General features: G+C 40.0%; 1 protein-coding gene across 2 annotated transcripts in view; it reads left to right on the forward strand.

Moving 5' to 3' along the window:
• The first annotated feature begins 1,853 nt into the window (after positions 1 to 1,853).
• Positions 1,854 to 21,387, forward strand: part of grid1b (glutamate receptor, ionotropic, delta 1b) — a 483,532-nt gene continuing 463,998 nt past the window's right edge. For both annotated transcript variants that reach the window (XM_059531953.1, XM_059531954.1), the window contains exons 1-2: positions 1,854 to 2,207; positions 4,984 to 5,139. In XM_059531953.1, coding sequence (XP_059387936.1) covers positions 2,129 to 2,207; positions 4,984 to 5,139 — 235 coding nt within the window. In that variant the 5' untranslated portion in view covers positions 1,854 to 2,128. The remainder of the gene's footprint in view (positions 2,208 to 4,983; positions 5,140 to 21,387) is intronic.

Raw genomic sequence — 21,387 nt, forward strand, 5'->3', positions numbered from 1 at the left:
AAATAAAACAAAATAAAAAATTCCAAACCAAGAAAGAAACACAGTACGACAAACCGGAGGTCGTGTTTGGAAGTTTTATTTTGTTGTTGTTTTTTTACAACAAGCGTAAAAGTGGCATCACATTGCTACAATATGGTTCCTTTGAATGATTCCAGACAATTTGCAATATTATTTAGATTCGAAAAACTGGTTGACGTTAAACTGAAGCACTGTGCTCGACGCAGATATGAACATGAAAAGGAGAGAGCTCAGTGCTTGGAGCCTGTTGATTGATCCATTGTAATTATTTTCGTGACCGACAGAGCACAGGAGCTGTCCGCCGGTGTGTGGTGCTGAAAGACATTACATATACTTAACCAAACAATTAAGGGACATTTCTGTTTTTATATTTAACCGCAAGAAATATCCTTTAATTGTAAGAATAAGAATAAAATGTTTCGTCTCTGCTTATGAAGTCTTCAGTCATACCGATGAGTCAATCCAGCGCTGCTCTTCATTTCTCTCTCTGAAGGTTCACTTTCGGCTCTCCATAAATCCGTTCTCATTCTACTGCCATTTGATATCAACATGTTAAAAGTTAAGAGGATACATGACATAATGAAACCTCAAATTAATGGTTAAAATCAAATAAAACTTGGATCATACAAAAACATATGTGAGACCAACATAAGTGCATTTAGTTAAAATGCCGCACGTCTTACATTATAAAAAGTAAAGCTGTACAGTTATTATCTTAAGGAGCTGAATTATGTTTGGACATAAATGAAAATGGGTCATTTGTTTTACAACCTAAAAAAAAATCCCTTAACTGTGTTACATTTATAAAACCCTTATATCCACTGCAAGAGAACCTTGAACGATATACAAAGAACACGCTATCATGAAAACGGCATGTTTCACACAGCCCATAGTTCCAGTCTTCACCGGCACGATCATCTCTGCAACACGTCCTTACAATATCTGAACACCGAATCTAAATGAAACCTTGTTCACGGGGAGAAATGAGCCTTATGTGGAGGATTTCCACGGACTTCTAAACAGCGGTGCTCCGTCTCGCGCCGCGGGAAGGTCGATTTCTCTTTGTGACATTGCACAGCGATTATACTGTATGTGTTAAAATATCCGGTAAAACAAGCAAAAAATTATCTAAAGCACACTTTAACACTCGAAAGAAAGTTATCGTTTCCTTTTGCGCGCAACGAAACATTGAAGTACCATTTTTCCCATGTGGAAATCTCTACGAATATACCATCAATAGCGTCCTGATTGACAGCAAAATGTATGTTTACGAACTTCAATTCAATGTGCAGTAAAATCAACGAAAATAAAAAATGAACCAACAGCACACTTGAACACTCAAAAGAAAGTTACCGCTTCCTTCAATGACTCGGTGAACCGCCGGTTTTTCTTCTTCCACATTTCTTTCCCCACGTTTGCTTTCCCCATGCTTTCACGGGTGGAAATCGATGTAAACATGCCGCGTATAAAAAGACCATGCGCATGAATGGAGCAGAACGAAGGGGTCTCGTTCTTAAAAGTTGAAATGTTCTTGAAAATGCTACGCATATGGCAAAATATTGCGTAAAAATGGCGAGACGCGATTTTTAACAGTCATGGTGCATGTTTACAGAGACCAAAGAATTTGCTCAGACGCAACGCAAAAGCAGAAATGTCTTCTTGAGGCAGCTGCATGTATGTTTAGCGCTGTCCTCTCCTCCTGCTTGGCGCCGAATTCCATCTCTCCGCGTGCGCGCTCGCGCTCGCCCTCTGGAACGAGCGAACAAGCCAGCGAGGGCGCGCGCGCGCGAGGGGTGTCCATCCTCCGCAGTTTGGAGTTTGTGATGTGTCTCAGACTCCGTGAGCGCCGCGCGAGAGCGAGACCTGCGGAGCGAACGCGCCGGATCCTGAAGTGACCGTTACCCTCTAACAGACGACCTGCCTTTCTCCTTCCTGATTTCCACCGTATTTCTTCACAGTGTTCCTCGCACTAGCGCTTTCTTTTAGCGCCAGCTCACTTTTTGTTTTATCACAGGTGCATTTGCGATCCTTTGACGTACTTTTCTCACTCACTGGGAATTTCCGGACATTTGAGGATCGTGTGGATGCGCGGCTTTGGAGAGAAGCGGAGATGGAATTGTTGATAATATACCTTTCTTTTGGGATATTGCAATGCAGTTCGGTGGGAGCCGACTCCATCATTCACATCGGTAAGGAGTGAGCTGTTCAAAGCCTTTATTTGTTGCAAATTATAATATATGTGCCATCCAAAATGAGGACTCTAAGGGAAGTGTGTTGCAGGGGTTGGCGTGAAATATCCATTGTAAATAAGCATCGAAAATGTGCCCTGCTCATCGGGCTGAATATCAATTGGCGCCGACCACTTGTGATGATAACGTCTCTCTTGTTCAGATTGCCGATAGATCCATTGCACTGACAGAGGCATGGACAAGACTAATCTAATTCCAGTCTTAGCAGGTTGTTCACGAGGAACGCTTAATTGTGTAAATCGCATATTTCAGGTAAGTTGGAAAAACAGGAGGCGTCTGTCATAAGAAAGGAGTAAGCCAATGTGTGTGGGTTGCTCTCCCCCTCCCATCTATAAGATTGAACTTTGTATGGAACGTGAGGGAAATCTTAATAAAGGATGCTGAAGTAAATAAATGACAAGAGGAAAAATGCTTATTCTTGGCTATCCCAGGCTGTAAATGTCATCTTAACCAATCCCCATCGCGTGCATTGGACACCCTGTGCATTCTGATCATCTCACCAAATGTGAGGAAAGAAAGATTTTGGCTCTCCAACAGCAGCAAAGAGGGGGAAGAGGGGCTGCTGGGGAAGGCGGCTGTAGGAGGGCAGTTGCATGAAGAAGTCAGATCCAAAAACTCATTTATCGTATCGAATCAGCTGTTGGCTCATTGGAAAGAAGATTTATTGGAATCTGTGAAAAAAGTCACCATATTTGTCATTGGAGATTCTGAAGTAGTTTTGTCTCTAAATTCTATTTGGCCTTCAACAAAGCTACTTGTCATTCTAAACTTTTATATAAAAAAGAAAGAAAAAAAAATCACATCGTTTCCACTGGGCCAGAATTAACCCAGTGGAGTCGGTTGTCATATTATCCTCAACTAGTTTTTAAAAATCAGATGTTGGTTTGTTTAATGAAATCTGTGTTTTAGGTAATTTGCTGCCAAGTATATTTGGCCAAGACCTTGGGAATGATTCAAGAAAGCAGTTTAAGATAGATCGGGCATTCACACATTGAAATCACATGTATTGAATGCATTTTACATGTATTGAGCTGTGGTGGATGCAATATGCAGAGTGAAATGATGCTATATCCCTATGCACACAGAAATATATCTACAGGTTGTTCTCAGATAATTCAGTTTACCTAACAGTTGCATGAGTCTCGATAAGAAAATCCACTTCCATCTCCACCTTAAAAAATCAGGTCTTACAACTTTTTCATCCAGCTCTTACCTTTAAGTGCAGACGAGGGTGTATCTGTGGCCTTGTAATAGGCAGTACTCAAAGGTGCACAGCGCAGGTGAAATAACAAATTCCAGCCTCTCCAGTGCCCAATACTTCCACTTTGTCACATCCGCTCATGTTATCACCCTGACCAAATTCAACTCCGAAGGGCAAAAGAAAAATAGGGCCATCCATTGAATGGAGAGGGGGACATGAAGTGATTTTCAGGGTGGCGTGGTGATTTACAGAGGCAATGACCATCCAAAACTGGTAATTGGAAGGCTAGTACAGGCAGTGTGGATCTGGGCTGCTCTCACTGGCAACTGGAATGAACAGATGCGACACCCCCTATTTCTGCTAAATAAGATGAACACTGCAGTGATACATCAACCAGATTCTACCTGTCTACCTGCCCATCTTATTGGGCTCCTCTACATTTTGACTAAACATAAATGAGGCTTCTCAATGTCTAAAACTGATTTCAAATATCATGCTTCAAATACATTAAGATGCCATACTATGAATTAATCTACATGCAACTTCTTGCACAACTTTATTGTAGGTTGCTTTAATTAGTACCGGCTTGGAATGTAAATGCTTATTTATAACCTCTTTATATTGGCTGTCTTTAACTACTACTGTATACAGTTAACTTTGTTTTGCCATATTTATTGTGTTCTTGTTGTATTACAGAATGTAGATTACTAGGTAATACATAATTTACAGATGTAATTATATGCACACATTTTTCATATTTAATATCACTACACCATAAAAACATGTATGTACACAATAAGTGCATTGTGTTAAATTATTAATGTAGATGTTAGTACATAGTTATATACATTTACAATAAAGTGGGGTCCAGAATGGCTAAGCGGTAAACACTTGAAAAGGACTGAAAAAAAGAAAAAAAAAACCTTTACCTGAAATTTCACAAGTCAATTTAAATATCACTTTTTTTTTTATATAACAGACAGTTATAACATTATCTGACATAATCAGCAGAATTCACCACCAATCCTTATTGTTGAGCCCTGAAATTAATCAAATGATTTCTCATTGCTTATTATTTTATTAAACAAAAGGTGATGAGTAAAAATGCAGGATTTTTAAAAATCATATTTGTTTTTATTGAAACAAACAACACACTTGTTTTAGCCCTGAGCTCTCTGTAGGATGGGTTTCCATAGCTCAACTGGTAGAGCATAGCAACAGAAATGTCAAGGTCATGTGTTCAATCTGAGAGAGCATACACACTGATACATTTTTTAAAAATAAATAAAAATAATAGTAATAATAATAAAAATAATAAGTACCTTGACTGCACTTTTAAGAGGCTTTGGATAAAAGCATCTGCCAAACGGATAGATGTTAATGTTTGTAAAATAATAGGCCTGTGAGCAAGATGAGCCAAGCAAGTCAGTTATCCTTTGTATGCAAATTAGCAATTGCTACGGTTTCTTTGTACGCTTCACTAAGACCCAGATAACTATCTACACATGCCCGCAGGTGCCATTTTTGAGGAGAACGCAGCAAGGGATGATGAGGTGTTTCAGTTGGCGATCTCTGACCTCAGCCTCAATGATGACATTTTGCAGAGCGAGAAAATCACCCACTCCATAAAATATATTGAACCCAACAACCCCTTTCAGGCAGTCCAGGAAGGTAAGTGAATCATCATGTTATGAATCTTGACTCTCGAACTGCATCATTCCCTGATGTCTGTATGTACATGCAAAAAAATGTAACAAAAAAAAAAAAAAAAAACATGCAAGTTGTTGTCTGGCAGTTTGAGTAACCCTCCAACAAGACATCACCAAGTCCAAATGACACACATCGCCAGGGTTTCTGCTTTTTGTTCAGAGCATGCTTGCGGCAAGCCAAGATGTCTTGAAAATGTATGTGTGTTTGTTTAATGCCATCATGAAAGGTGACGTTTGGTTTCAAAGACTTCCACCTGAAGCATCCCCACAGTCTAGTGTCTTCTGTGAAAGAAGAGCTAGGTGGAGGTATTGAGTCAAGCTGGACTCAATAACAATTTTCCACATAATTGCAGTTGAAGATGGGTGCTCTGAAGCCTGAGCTTTCCAAAAGATCATTTTGAAAAGCGAGGAAAAAGAGAATGTCTTCTTCTGAATGGGCTAATGGCAGTTAATGATGCTGGGATTGACAACGAAGACGATGGTGATGATGATGGCAATGATTATTTCCGTTAGAAAATATCCTCCATCACAATATTCATTGATTGTTTTTGGAAATATATCACTGGGATCAATCTAAGTGAGCTATTGACACTCGTATAGCACAATCTTTGCTAAGGTTTCATTTGTCGTTATGCTTCCTCTGCTATTACTTAGACCTTTATCAGCTAGTCCGCAATCATCAAGTACTCGCTGTTTTGTCAAGTCTACACTCTACAGTTTTTTGCTTTTAGTGTTATAGAGGTGTCTTTCAGGTTGGTTTGGTGAGCTGTTTTATTTCCCACATGTCACCATGTCAACCTGAGGAATGACACGAGCACACTTGGAGAACATCCTTATTCTGACAACATCATACGACATTGCAAATGGCACCAGGGGACTTAACTATTTTTAATATAGCTGGTGTTAATATCTAGAATGAAACTGTCTCATGGTATGTTGATTTGTTTCACAGACCAGAGATAAACTTTCATAGCATCTCACTGGTTCAGCTTTACTTATTTGGAGTTACCACTCAAATTCTCCCCAATTATTTATGTTTTTTTTTTTGCCACTGGACCTCTGGTTTATGATCATCTGGCAGTATCTGGATATGTGTGATCTTCGGCATGAATATGTTGTCATAGTAGTGTGGTTGAAATGCAGGACAGTGTGTAAGTACCTAAGCACAGTGATAATGTGCTCTCTTGACTGAATGCCCTGTTGATTTTGGCTCTGTGAATAGATTCCAGGCCATTCAAGACAGCCAATGGAGTTCTTTTTAGTCGTCACAGTTGCCATCTCAAAATGGTAACAGTAGCCCACATTGTGTGCCTGGATGTGCTTGAGGAAAGCATTGGGGCTCCTTTTATTAAGCAGAAGAGCGACATTTTCATTCTGAGGCATTAAAGGGTGACTCTTACTAAATCTGTCAAGCAAGTGTCTGGGTCACCAAACTAGCAGAAAGAAATATCACCACAATGTAAAAACTCTTAATGGTTCTATATCATACAAAATATTATTTTGTGTATATGCATTCATATGCAATACTGGAAAGAAATGAAAGCTTTCATTCATCAAGGACACTTTAAATTGTTCAAAAGTGTATTGCAAATGATTTCCAATAAATGAATAAATTCTCAAATAAATCATATTTTTAAAAATAAATACTGATGCAATGTAACTCAAAAATTTATATTTCTGATAAATTTATACTCAAAGGAGTAAAGGGATAGTTCACACAAAATGTTATTTATTTATTTATTCTGTTCCATGCACACACAGTGTATGGTGATTTCCATTGGACTCTCAAAAATTACTGTAATACAAGTTCTCATTTAAATTCTAGGCAATAAAAACACATATAAAGGCAATACAACACATATTACCATGATACCCACTGTAACACATATTAACACATAATACAATTTCTGTTGCATGTGGGATGAGATATGATTCAGACATGCTTTCCTAAAATCCACTTTACTCATTTTTAACTCGAGAAAGTAACATTATTGAATTTTCACTCCTCAAGATTTTACTTTCTGTGTGCACAATACAGAATAATGTGATGTAGTCAAAAAGCCCGCTAGAGAATCATCTGCTGGTATGACTGAGCTTCACATCAATAATACAAAAATTCTTGTGAATTGTTCATTACATTGCTGCCTTTTGCCTGATTCTATTGCCTGAAGTTGATCTTAGATTAATAACATAACCCTTTTTGAATTTGTATCACTTGCTGCATGTTTCTTTATAATTGACAAATGTGTTATACTTTCATGCTGTATCCCCAGGCTCTCATTTTATACTCAACACCAAGTGTAAAACCTACTACAGAAACAAATGGAGATGGTGTAATGAAACCTACTAGATGAACCCACAAGGTTTTTCATGGTGTCGGTATGTCAGTAAAGATTTGGAGCTTTACCTAAACTGCCTGCCCTCACAAAAGAGTGTGAAATGCCCCGAAAATCTTCAAGCTCCTTAAATGCAGCCATTTTTTTACTATTATAGCATAGCTTCTGTTTTCACAGTCTTTCTTTCTTTGTTAGTTAACTGTGTAATAGCACTCCAATTGCTTTATTATTGGAAAAAGCAATAGTGTGGAATTATCTTCTTTATGTCTTCTGATTTGTGTCACAACTGCATCTAAATATTGTGGTGGATTAAAGGAATAGTTCAGCCAAAAATGTAAATATCCTGAAAAGATTCTCATCCTAATGCCAAGATGTAGATGAGTTTGTTTCTTTCTCTGAACAAATTTGGAGAAAATTAGCATTACATCACTTGCTCACCAATGGATCTTCTGCAATGAATACTGTAGGCGCCGTCAGAATGCGAGTCCAAACAGCTGACGTCCATTAACGTCTTATAAAGAAAGAACCTGCATGTTTTCAAATCTATCATTATGATATTTTTAACTTTAGCTCCATAATATTGCTTTTTCTCCAGTGGAAGTCATCTAATTTAAATAAAAATAGAAATAGATTATTTTTCTGAAAGAAGTGTTATCATGGATTATGCAGTTGTATTTTGGCCATAAGAATGTCTTGATGGCTTTGTTTCTTACAAATTAACAGCTTTTCACTTTCACAAGACTAATTGATGAGTTAATTGATTGACTGGAGCTGTGTGGATTACTTGTGGATTATTGTGAAGTTTTTATCAGTTGTTTGGACTCTCATTCTAACGGCACCCATTCACTGCAGAGGATCCATTGGTGAGCAAGTGAGGCAGTGCTACATTTCTCCAGGTCTTTTCTGATGGAGAAACAAACTTATGTACATCTCAGATGGCTTGAGGCTGAGTACTTTTTCTGCAAATTTTCATTTAATATCACCCTTTCACACATTTTATTGCTTCCTGGAGTGATTCACAGACAAATAATCCATGTACTGTGTACATAATCATATTAACCAACTAGTACATAATTAAAAGCAGACAAGACAGCTCTTCCTCTATTCATCTGGTCTGGTGAAAGTAAGTCATATAGAAAGAGTGACGTGTCTTTAATAATTCACAAATTTTAATAGTGTCTCTCGCTACCACCATTGCTTCCACCAGCCTTAAGGTCTAAGGGAAACCCTTAACACACAAGAAAAATAAAACCAGCAAACATCAAATGGTTTAAGCTGTCGGCAACCATGTTTCTAGCTTGAAGCCATGAGTTCAGAGTTGCTATGGTTTTAAGGAAATCACTCCCACATTTAAGTGCAGCTGCCATTTACAAAACTGCACATTTTTTATGTCATATGATTATTAGAGGGCTAGTTTATGGCTTCTCAAGCTTGGACTTTGCCATCATTTTTGTTCTTTATGCAGATTCACTGGGTGGTTATTTTGAGACTGAGGTGTCCCTTTAATTTCTGCTAACCAGCACAAATACAACTAACATGAAATATGCTCCTGTGACTATTAAAGCCACAATGCCTTACCTAGTTTCTTTATGTAAGCCTTTATATTGTAATATTTAGCAAGCAATTTTGTAGAGAGCAGATTAAATCAAATGTAATTAGGCATATATGCCCTCATTTACTAAAGGTTAGTGAGAATAACGTTTTAATGTATTATGCTATTATTACTGTGGCAAAATGGAGACTTATAAACAGACAATACATTAGACATACACCATATTAATCCTGTAAATCCTGTTAATCCTGTTTATTATCAGATGCAAAAAAAAAGCTTCTTTGTTGAAGGAACCTGTTGTATACATTCTTCTACAATCTTCTGTCATCTGATTTATTTATAATTGCAGCAAGTAAAAGGCATTTTAGTTGATAGTAAAATAAAAAGACACTTATTGGATTGAACCAACTGATATTTATACATCAGGTTTTGAAGAATGTTTATTTAGGGCCTGATTACCTTTGGTGCGAGCCCATGACCATTTTCAGATATAGCCATAGCGCCACCTGCTGGCAACAGGAAGTGATGTGTTTTACACTCTGATGACCACCTCATGCAGATTTGATGACACCAACATTATATTCAGTCAGTCTAATATAAAGGCCTTTGCAATATTAAACTGCGAAGATCATGAGATCTTGAGATCAAGGATTGTGTCTGTGGTGGCCTGACAAATTTCGATGTCTCGCCATGGGAATAGAAGCTGTTGTTACTCAGCCTTACTATGCCTGATTTGCTTCAGACTTCACACGTACGATAAGAGTCCTGGCCTGAACACATCTAAAGGCCAATATTCAATTATAATCATAGCGCCACTTGCTGGCGACAGGAAATGACTTGCTTTACATTAACATAAACATGCAATGTCCAGTCTGCACCAAACTTCACATGTATGGTAAGAGTCCTGGCCTGAAGACATCTAAATGCCAATATTCAGTTACGATCAAAGAGCCACCTGTTGGCAACAGGATATGTCATGCTTTGCACTAACTCAAACATACCATGTTCAATATGCCCCAAAATTCATATGTTTGATAAAAGTGCTGGCCTGAAGACATCTACATGCCAATATCCAGTCAAGTTTTTCATCCTTGAACATGAGCTCCATATTTTCCTATAGCATACTGTAAAGCCTGATGTGTAAAATATGGTGTTCTTTTTTTAAAACACTGCTATTGGCGTGTAAATAACACTGTTTTTGTGAATTATTAATTCAGATGATATCATCCTGCAATCTCTGTGAAACATCTTACGCGTGTTACACTTGTATATTTCGGTTGACATGACCGGCTCAAAGCTGTGACAAAGGATTGGAGGAAATAGTCAGGTTGGTTTGGTTGCAATAAAGATATTTATTAACATAAATAGAAAAATAGATAAAACAATAAATCAACACGATCAAACACAATTTCTTTCAGACACATGATCAATCAAAGAATCAGACAGAACCATGTTTAAAGTAATAACAAAGTCTAAAATAAGAAAAAAAAAAACACAACCAAGAGCAAGCACCCCCATACCAACAGAGCCTAAGATTTATAGAGGGAAGATAGGTGCACACTTTTCACTTGATGAGTCTCCCAACCGCACCCACTGGCCAGCGGTAGCAGGAAAAACAGGAGACCCATTGCGATTGCTTAAAGGGTACATAACATACACAGTTTCACCTAATCTCATGTTAATCTTGAGTACCTATAAAGTAGTACTGCATCCTTCATATATCCAAGAAGTCTTTAGTCTTATCATATTTATAAAAGAAAAATACAGCTCTTTACTTTTAGATTCTTTATGGAAAAAGTCGAGCTCCTGGAGGCGTGCCATGGGCGGAGCTATAATACTGATGTTTCGTGTTCTTTCCAATTAACATATATTCATTATGTGCTGATTTCTAACAAAATACATACATGAATGGGGTCTTTTATCACAGGGACGGCTCCATGTTTTAATAGCAAACGATGTGCAAATCCAGCGTCGACTTGGGCCTTGTTTCTAAAACATTCATCACACAAATGACCAGAACACACAAATGCAATTGATACACTCCGTTGCTGCCCCGGAAAAACAAACTGTATCCACTGTTCATGTAACGCTGGGTTCTTGGGGAAGCTGAACACGGTAAACTTTCCCTCACATCCAAAAACTTACTTATTTGGACGTTTTTGAAGCGCGTTTATGTGCGTGGTCTTGCTCTCCTCTGGTCAATGTGTGTGCGTGGGCGCGCTTTTCTGGGAAAAATGCTCATATAAGGACTTCCGTTTTCGTCTACGTCATTAGATCCACGTTCGAAAAAAAAAAAAAAAAAACGAAACTTGTACCAACCCAGAAGTAAGATTTTCGTCACAGAAATTCTCAGTCATTCTTCTAAATTATTTTTCTTCTAACACTTCTCTTCTCTTTCTCTTCGAACAGTTTGGCCATGTTTAGCATGAGAATCCATCTCTTTAACACTGTGAACAACTCTGAATACACGAAACACCTTTGTACCCCCCCTTTAACATATGCAGTGGTTGAAAGCTTATACTAACAGCAGGGGTTGATATCATGTGTCTAGCCATGGATGCTCATACTTAACAGAGAGAGGACAGAGTCCTCCAAACATCCATGTTGGCTTCCCTGCTGTACTTGCCCATGCTTCTGAGATGACTTGCACAGAGTTGTAATGGAGTTATTTGGATGCCACTGAGAAAGATGAGTCCTTGGACCTTTCTCTCCATTAGAAGATGCTAATGTTAGAGGTTTGAGAAATGACCCACACTGCCGCACATATATTTTTGGCCTGCACTGCTCAGTTTTAAACATGAGTGTGTGGGATGCATATAAATGAAGGAGAAGTGTGTATTCACACACACACATCAACAGCCCACACACACTTGAGACAAACTAACATATGGACCCTTATTCTGGGCTGTGTGGGCCGAGCATCAATCCTCCGCTGACCATAGAGAGAAGTGAGAAGTGAAGTGAAGAGAAGTGAAGTGAGATTCAGCCAAGTATGGTGACCCATACTCAGAATTTGTGCTCTGCATTTAACCCATCCGAAATGCACACACACAGAGCAGTGAACACACACACACACACACACTGTGAGCACACACCCGGAGCAGTGGGCAGCCATTTATGCTGCGGCGCCCGGGGAGCAGTTGGGGGTTCGATGCCTTGCTCAAGGGAACCTAAGTCGTGGTATTGAGGGTGGAGAGAGAACTGTACATGCACTCCCCCCACCCACAATTCCTGCCAGCCCGGGACTCGAACTCACAACCTTTCGATTGGGAGTCCGACTCTCTAACCATTAGGCCACGACTTCCCACTATGACACTGGATGGCTGATGGGCTGTTTTAGTGAGGGTTCCTGATTCTGTGATTCACCCTTGAATTAAATTGCACAGTATGAGACCTTAAATGCACTTTAAACACAAATAAATGAAGTTAATTATCTTGTTACCAAGGCTAGCCATTTGATTGCCAAATTGCACAGTGTTTCTGTAAAAACAACATCTTTGTGCACACTGGGCAGCACCCTGTATATTTCTGTGAGTAGAATGTTTTCATGGCTAACTTCCTTTTTTCATGCAGAAACATAATTTGAATTTGTCTGTCATTTGCAGATATTGCCTTCATTACTTGGCTCAGTTCTGTGTTTGAAAGCTGGTTGATTAAGACATTTTTAATCGCTGTCAGAAGCTCTCCACATGGATCACTCACAATTACAAAATTGTGATTTTGCCAAGTAGGACATGTTCCTGGATAAACATCTTTATCGGTCCTTGAACAGCTTTCCTAGAGAGCAACAAAGATGTTTAAATTATGTTATATTAATTATTAATTAATTATAATTAATTAATATAATTATATAATTAATTAATTAATTAATTAATTATATATATATATACACACACACACTCACACACGCACACACACGCACACACACACACACACACACACACACACACACACACACAGTTTTTCAATATATTAACATAATAAAGAATTAATTATTGTCATTTTTATATTACTATGAAAAAAGTTGCACTTAATGCTATGACAGTTTAATAAAAATTTAATGCTACTAAAATATTCCAATGTTTCCAGACTCCAGAAGACAAGGAGAGAAATTATATAAGTAATATGTAAATGTAAATGTGCATATATATATATATATATTAATATATATATATATATATATATATATATATATATATATATATATATATATATATATATATATATATATATATATATCATTATAGAGTCTTTAAAAATGAAAGGTCAATTAAAGTCATTGTAATTTTACAATGTTGCTTTTTTTATACTGTCAGCAAAACATTGCAAATCTATTGTGAATATTCAGTTTATCATCCAACCCTTGTTATTATTGTTTGTTTCTTATTTGAATATTAATACTGGAATTAACAAAAGGTTTTGGTCCTGAAATGCATGCTTTTCTGTAAAAAAATTTACCAAAACCATTTCAAAACCCAAGAACGTTTTTTTGTTTTGTTTTTTTTTTTCATTTTGAGTATCAACATAAATGCCTCTGGATCTACCTTCAACTATATTAAAATATCCTGATGCATCCTTTCTGTCAAAATCATGGTGACCTCTTCTTTAAAATGAGCCAAAATTGCTGCAGGACCCAAGCACCTTTTCTTTTTCATTTTGAGCATCATCAGAAATTCCTGCAGTTGTACCTGTAACTACATTAGAAAACCATGATGGATAGGATTTACAATAAGTACAGCTAAAATTGAGAAAAAACTTGCTTTAGATTTTTGCAGCATTATCATGGCACAGTGAAAAATAGTAACTAGCATTCAGCAATAGTATATAGCATCTGCATTCCTCTAGCTCAAGCAGTAGAACATACCACTAGCAAAATCAAGTTTGGGTTTGATTCCAAAGGAATGCATTAAAAAAAAAATTAATAAAACAATTTATACCACCTTAAAAATTCAATGCATATTGCTTTGAATAAAAGAGTCTGCCAAATGCATAAATGTAAATAGTATCCAAAGCCTGAGCTTAGTATCGCTCTCTTCAAGTGTTCTCTCTGAAAATCAAATGCAGCAGAGATGCAGAGGGATGCATAGGATCATGGTATCATGACTGAGCTCTCTCTCCTGGGCAATCGAACCGTGTCCCAATGCAGTTACAGTCAGTGCTGGCTGACACTTCATGTGAAAGATGTCCATTGCATGGGAGAGGAAACAATGCAGGGGAATTAATCAGCCTGCGAAGGATTCACTGATCCATCTATGGCGGCTAGAGTTTAAACAGCCAGAAGCATCACTGAGAAAGGGATAAACATCTGAAAGTGCAAGCCTAGGCCTATCTGACGAGAGATATACTGCTGTGACTGTGCCACGGCTTCATCCATTAGCCCGGCCGGCGCTTCCAAGCAGAGTTGCTGAGATAATTAATTTGCAAACTTTTCCAAGTTTCCATTGCAGTGCATTTAATCTGTGTGCAGTACAGTTTTATAATGGAAAGACAGCATGTCAGGCATGGTATCTGATAAAACACTTCTGTGAGAAAAGGCAGATGGCTGTTAAGGTAACACTGAGTCACAATTTTAAAAACTTGATTTGTGGCTCCACACATATTTGAGACCTTATCGCCGTTTCTTGCTAATTGACTCAGACTCGACCTGTTGGAACAAATCGCTTTTTCTGAGGGTAAGCTTCACCTTTTCTTAATTTAAATGGATCCAGTGTGTAGTGATTTGTTGAGAGAGCTTAAAATGTATTTGGTTAAAAAATCTGATCAGCCTGTGATGTCACTGAAACCAACTCTTTGCCATCCGCCTGTGTGAAGATAAGGACATTAATCATGTCTGGACCTGTTTGATAGCAACCACTGTAGCTGATTTAGGGACTTTGATCACTAGATCAAGAAACTCTTCAGGCCTCTACTGAATAATATCTCTAAAAAAGGAAACAACTAGTGGCATCTATGATGACATGCTGTCTGGCTACAATCCTATATTTAGTTTGTTGCTAAAAATGTTCTTTTTCAGTTAGTTATAAGTAATAAACCAAAAGAGGCCAGTAACAGTGGCTTTACTTTGAAGCTTTGTTGTTTGAGCTATAGATCAATTGTTCCTCTTCAGGAACTCGAGCTGCGTCGAAATGCTTTGGGGAACGCGTTTAGCGTGAGCGACTCTGAATATCATATCTAATCTGTCTCATAGAAGAGCGTGACGTCACGGGCGGGGTGACGTAAGCGACCAGGAAGCTATAAAGGCACGAGCCGCGCAGCTGGCTTCAGCTTCGTGTATTTCAGCAAGCACTCTGTGTGTGCATGTCATTCTGTTTCGTCAGTCTTATTTATTGTTGTTTGTCACTATTAGCTCCTCAAAGAGTAAGCAGTAGTCAAAGAGCAAAGCTAAGACGAGACATCTGAAAGGCGAATCCAGATCGCGTTTCAGATTGTGTGTTCATTACGAGTGGGAATAAACGGTCTGTGCGCGGTCTGCCTGGGATCGAGGTACGCTGTTTTGGCTCTAGAGGGAGCCGACTGCCTGCACTGGTACAAGCCAGTGTGGACGCTTCGATCCCGGAGGACTCTCTCTCTCGCGCCTGCACTCGCTGGGTTCGCAGATAATATCTGCTGGAGGATATGGAGATGGGCGCGTCCCTTTCTCCTACCTCACCCGCCAGATCTGCCAGATGTCCGGGTTTGGAAGCCCGAGTGTTGCGGTCCTTCCCCCCGAGTGACGGCCGTGACGCACCGCCTTTTTTTTTTTTTCTCCGAGGAGATTGAAACGGAAGGCATCGATGAGCTCGCAGTTGCACAAACATAAGCTGCATAAACATCAGTTGCACAGACAACAGTTACACAAGCATCAGTTTCACAAGCATATTATGCCTAACTGTATAACGAGCAGCATTAATAAGGAGCGCAGCTTACGCAGTCAGCTCTCGGGAAAAAATAAGGGGGCTGACTGTGCTTCTTACATATCTAAGGACGGGGCGAAGAGGGCTCTGCCTATCTCCACCCGTGTTCCCTAGATTTAGAGTTCATTCTCAAGGTTCGGAAGCACGCACGGCGGTTCCTTCCCCCTCTGTGAACTCGCAGCTGCAGCTACTTATCTCCGAGGAGATTAATATTGTTTGTGTAAGCAGCTCGCGTGCTGCCGAGGCAACGCGTGTATTACATCATTTCAGTTTGATGTGAATCTTACCAAATCCAGAGCGTCTTTACTCATCTGATTGGTTAACTGCATTAATTCTGAGGAATTAAATTCAGTATTTATCTGACTATGAGAAGTTAGATATGAATTATATCAACAAGGCAGACCGTGTTTACTCGTCTGATTGTTTGTTTGCATTAAATTCTCAGGAATATAATGACATTTATCTCACTCTGAGAAATTATATATACTGGAGGGGCTGCTGGGCAGGAGCAGCCCTCTCAGTCTATCGTCAGAGCGTTGCCGCCCATGCTCCCCCGTGTCGGGACCGGAGGCTGAAGCAACGCTCTGAACCAGGGTTTTCCCATTCAGGGTCTTAAATCGTTCAGTCATGAGATTGAAGTTCAAAATGCTCACGATCAAGCATGTTGTAGGTCAGATCAGGTCCGAGGACTGGTTTGTCACAATTGATCTCAAAGATGCATACTTCCACATAACCATCCTTCCACAACACAGGAAGTTTCTGAGGTTCGCTTTCGGGGGCGAAGGCTACCAATATCGAGTACCTCCCTTCGGCCTTGCACTCTCACCCCGCACGTTCACAAAATGTGTAGATGCGGCTCTGGTTCCCCTGCGCATGCAGGGCATCTGCATTCTCAACTATATCGACGATTGGTTGATTTTAACTCAGTCAGAGCAGGTTGCAGCTCGGCATCGAGATGTCGTTCTTGCACATATGGGGGAGCTGGGTTTGAGACTGAACGCCAAGAAGAGTGTACTTTCTCCAGTTCAGAGAACCACCTATCTAGGCTTAGTATGGCATTCGACCGCGATGCAGGCATGACTGTCCCCTGCTCTTATCGAGTCGATCCTCATCTCAGTCGAGAGAGTCAAAGAAGGCCAGTCACTCACTGTCAAACAATTTCAGAGATTGTTGGGTCTGATGGCAGCTGCGTCCAACATGATACCTCTTGGCCTGCTGTACATGAGACCCCTACAGTGGTGGCTCAAGACCAAGGGATTTTCCCAGAGGGGCAATCCACTTCGTACTATCAAGGTCACGCGGCGCTGCCTCCGTGCCTTAGACATGTGGAAGAAACCTTGGTTCTTGAATCAGGGCCCGGTGCTGGGAGCTCCTTGTAGCCATGTAATACTAGCGACGGATGCATCCCTCACTGGCTGGGGTGCAGTCATGAGTGGCCACCCTGCCCGTGGTCTGTGCAGCGGTTGCCAGTCTAGAAATGCTAGCAGTTTATCTTTCACCTAAGCACTTCCTCCCAGACCTAAGGGGTCACCATGTGTTGGTGCGCACCGACAACACATTGGTAGTCTCTTACATCAACCACCAGGGAGGTCTGCGTTCGCACCCCTTGTACAAGCTGGCACACCAGATCCTTGTGTGGTCCCAGAGCAAACTCCTCTCGTTATGAGCATTATATATTCCTGGGAAACTAAATATGGGAGCAGACATACTGTCCAGGCAGGGGCCGAGGCCCAGGGAATGGAGGCTTCACCCCAAGGTGGTGAAGCAGATATGGAGAGTTTTTGGCAGAGCTCAAGTAGACCTCTTTGCGACTCAAGAAACATCACAATGTCCCCTTTGGTTCTCTCTAGTTCATCCAGCTCCTCTGGAACTTGACGCTATGGTACACACCTGGCCGAGGCTTCGTCTGTACGCCTTTCCCCCTATTGCTCTGCTACTGGGAGTTCTGGCGAGAGTACGCCGGGACGGGGTCCGTCTGTTATTAGTAACCCCGTTCTGGCCGGGCCGAGTATAGTTCGCAGACCTGGTCTCGCTCCTTGACGGCTCTCCATGGGAGATACCGATCAGGACAGACCTATTCTCAAAGGCGCAGGGCACGATAATTCACCCTCGCCCGGAGTTGTGGAAGCTGTGGGTGTGGCCCCTGAGGGGCCACAACTATTGGCAGCTGGTCTCTCAACTGAGGTTGTTTGAGACCCTCCTCCAATCCAGAGCTCCCTCAACGAGGAAACTGTACGCCTTGAGGTGGAAACTCTTCACTTCATGGTGCAGAGACCGCCAGCTAGACCCAGTAAACTGCCCAGCTGGAGTTCCTACAGGCCAGGCTCTCTGCAGGGTTGACCCACTCCACGTTGAAGGTTTACGTGGCGGCCATCGCAGCCTATCACGCCCTTCTCGATGGCCAGTCTTTGGGAAGACACCCCTTAGTTACACGTTTCCTCCACGGTGCGCTGAGGTTGAGACCTCCAGTACGGTCCCGTATTCCCCCGTGGGACTTGGTTGTGGTGTTAGAGGCAATGTGCAAACCTCCGATATCTCAGACAGACATTTGACACTCAAAACCGCCTTTCTGTTGGATATTACCTCTCTGAGGAGAGTAGGAGATCTGCAGGCCCTTTCAGTGGCCCCTACTTATCTTGATTTTGCACCTGGCATGACCAAAGCGTTCATATACCCTCGAGCGGGATATGTTCCTAAGGTTCCCTCCGTCACACCACGACCGGTAGTGCTGCAGGCCTTCTGTCCTCCTCCCTTTCAGGGAGCCCGACCAAGATAATCTAAATTGTGTGTGTTCAGCTCGAGCGCTGGATGCATACGTCCACAGATCTGCCCTGTGGAGAAAAATGGACCAATTGCTTGTATGCTGCGGTTCCCCCAAAAGGGATTTCCCTGCTTCTAAGCAGACTATTAGTCGTTGGATGGTAGAGAATATCAACGCCACCTATGAGTCCTCTGGTCGACCCCCGCTGTCGGGAGCCAAGGCACACTCTACACGGGGTATGGCGGCCTCCAAGGCCTTTCTAACAGGTGAATCCATGCTAGACATCTGCAATGCTGCGGGGTGGTCCATGCCTTCTACTTTTGCAAGATTCTATGGCTTAGACATGCCAGTCACTCCAGGCACTTTAGTCCTCTCGTCCTAAGCTGTGCTCTTTGGATACACACTAGGCAGGGGTTAGGTAGTCTGGCAGCGTGGGTACTCGTTCCCCAAAGCGTTTCGACGCAGCTCGAGTTCCTGAAGAGGAACGTTTCTAGGTTACGTATGTAACCCTAGTTCCTCGAGGGAAAGAGACGCTTAACTAGAGTAACCTAGAGACGTTTTCTCACAATATTGCATGGATACTTTATATCTTGTGTTGATATTATCGCTTATTAATTCCTTATTCATAGATTTTGGTTAAGGTTTAGGTGCATGTCTTAAAAGCTGGATTCTTGGTGAAAACCTACACTACCTATAATCCTAAGGAGAGATCCACCAATCAGGGGCAAGGGCAGTTTTAATTAATTACTGCAAATTGCAACTATGATCCCACAACCATTTTTGATTTGAATACATAATCTGCACTGCTATATACAATTAGTACTTTCAATAATTTTAGCTTCAAATCAAAGTCAGATTACCTGGCCAAATAAAGTCACTTCATTTATAAACATGACAAATAAGGAATACATTACATTTTCAAGTAACAAATAAAATAAGTAAATACATAAAATAAAGATAAAATAAAAAGGATTCTCACAAAACCACGACATATCGATCTATAGTTCAGCCATGTTTGTACCATGAATCTAACTTGATGTAAGTTATCAAAACATGCTTGTACACATTTGTTTCAAGGATTTCCATGTCTTCTTGTGAGTGCACTTAAAAGACCAGAGGGAAAGGAATCTCAGACCCTTTTCAGAGGGTGTGTCGGGGAAAAGGGTCTCATAGGGATGATAGCTTTTATTAAGAGCCTCTTCTTGGTGTATGATTCCACTCTGGACTAAACACACTTAAATGTCAGGGGGATGCAACATCACCCCTGTGGGAGGCCCTGTTCTCCAAGCAGCAAAAAAAAAAAAAAAAGTAAAAAAATTCAATAGGACATGCAAATTATTACAGAAGACAGCTATTTTAACTTACTTCTCCTAAATAAAATGTACTTAATAAGTAAGGTACATACCGTACAACCCTAATAACACAATAATTTGGAATAAAGGTTATAAAAATACTCAATAACAAGGTTTATATATTTATCAGCAATACATTGAGTTTATGTAAAACAGTCTCTCACTGAATCTTGCTAGCCACATATAATTCATGCTTATGCTGTTTTATAATTAACAGATTAATGCTGGTTTTATGAACAATGGGGTGTTCAGTATACTGTATGGTTAACTATAGGGGCCAAAAGTGTCCCATTATATGTTCCACCAATCAACAAATCCTGCATGCAGTCAAGGTAGAACAGCTATAATGCTGATCTTAACATCCAAACACATGTGCCACCACATTTAGCCATAATACGAGTGAGAAAGATGAGCTCTGTGAAAGTGACAGCAAACACAAAAACAGTATAAATAAAACCAGCAAACAGTTCAACAATCATTATCACAGCATAATTTATTCATGCTGCAGTGCACTTCTGGGAACTCCACTACCACATCTATTAGCACAGTTTGTGGATATCATCGTATTACCATCCACAAATTGCACACCTTGCTCAAATATCCTCACACTTGACAGGAAGAAAATAATAAAAAAGCATACTTAATGACTATTTGAGTCTTTGGTGTGCTTGCTGTTTAATGTTTGCATGGCAGAAACAAGTGTCTGTCAAGGCATAAGGCTTGTCAAACTGTCTTATAAATAATATGGGGAAGGAAAGAAAAACTGAGAGCATACTGATAAGATGCAGCTTGAATGTACTGTAAGTCACTTTAGATAAAAGCATCTGTCAAATGCGTAAATGTAAATGTAATGTATGTCGAGATGTAAAGTGAAAATATGAATTTGCAAAGCATTTCTGCAAATCTGTTACACTGAAAAAAATATTTTCATCATTCAAAATCTTTGTTTTCTCATATTTAACTTATCACATGAAAATATGCCATTTTAATTAGATTTTCTTCAAAAATAAGTAAATTCTAAGTAGTCTAAAATGTGCAATGAACTTATCACAGTTGGTTTTTACCCAAAATGTAATTAAATGATTACACTTAAGGTTCACAGTGTTTTACAGTGTGATTGTTTTTGTATTGCATTCTCTTAAAAAAAAAAAAAAAAACCTTTCAGTGTTTTAAAGTCCAAATTGAATGGAATAAAACCACTTTGCATCGTGTACCTAGACTTGACTGGAGTCAAACCTCTTTTTATTTTATTTTTTGTTTGTGAATTATTGTCTCAGACTAAATTTGCACTGGTGTTTTAGGAAAAAAGAATGAGA

This window comes from Carassius carassius, chromosome 40 (genome assembly GCF_963082965.1).
Source record: "Carassius carassius chromosome 40, fCarCar2.1, whole genome shotgun sequence".
In the NCBI taxonomy this organism is placed as follows: domain Eukaryota; kingdom Metazoa; phylum Chordata; class Actinopteri; order Cypriniformes; family Cyprinidae; genus Carassius; species Carassius carassius.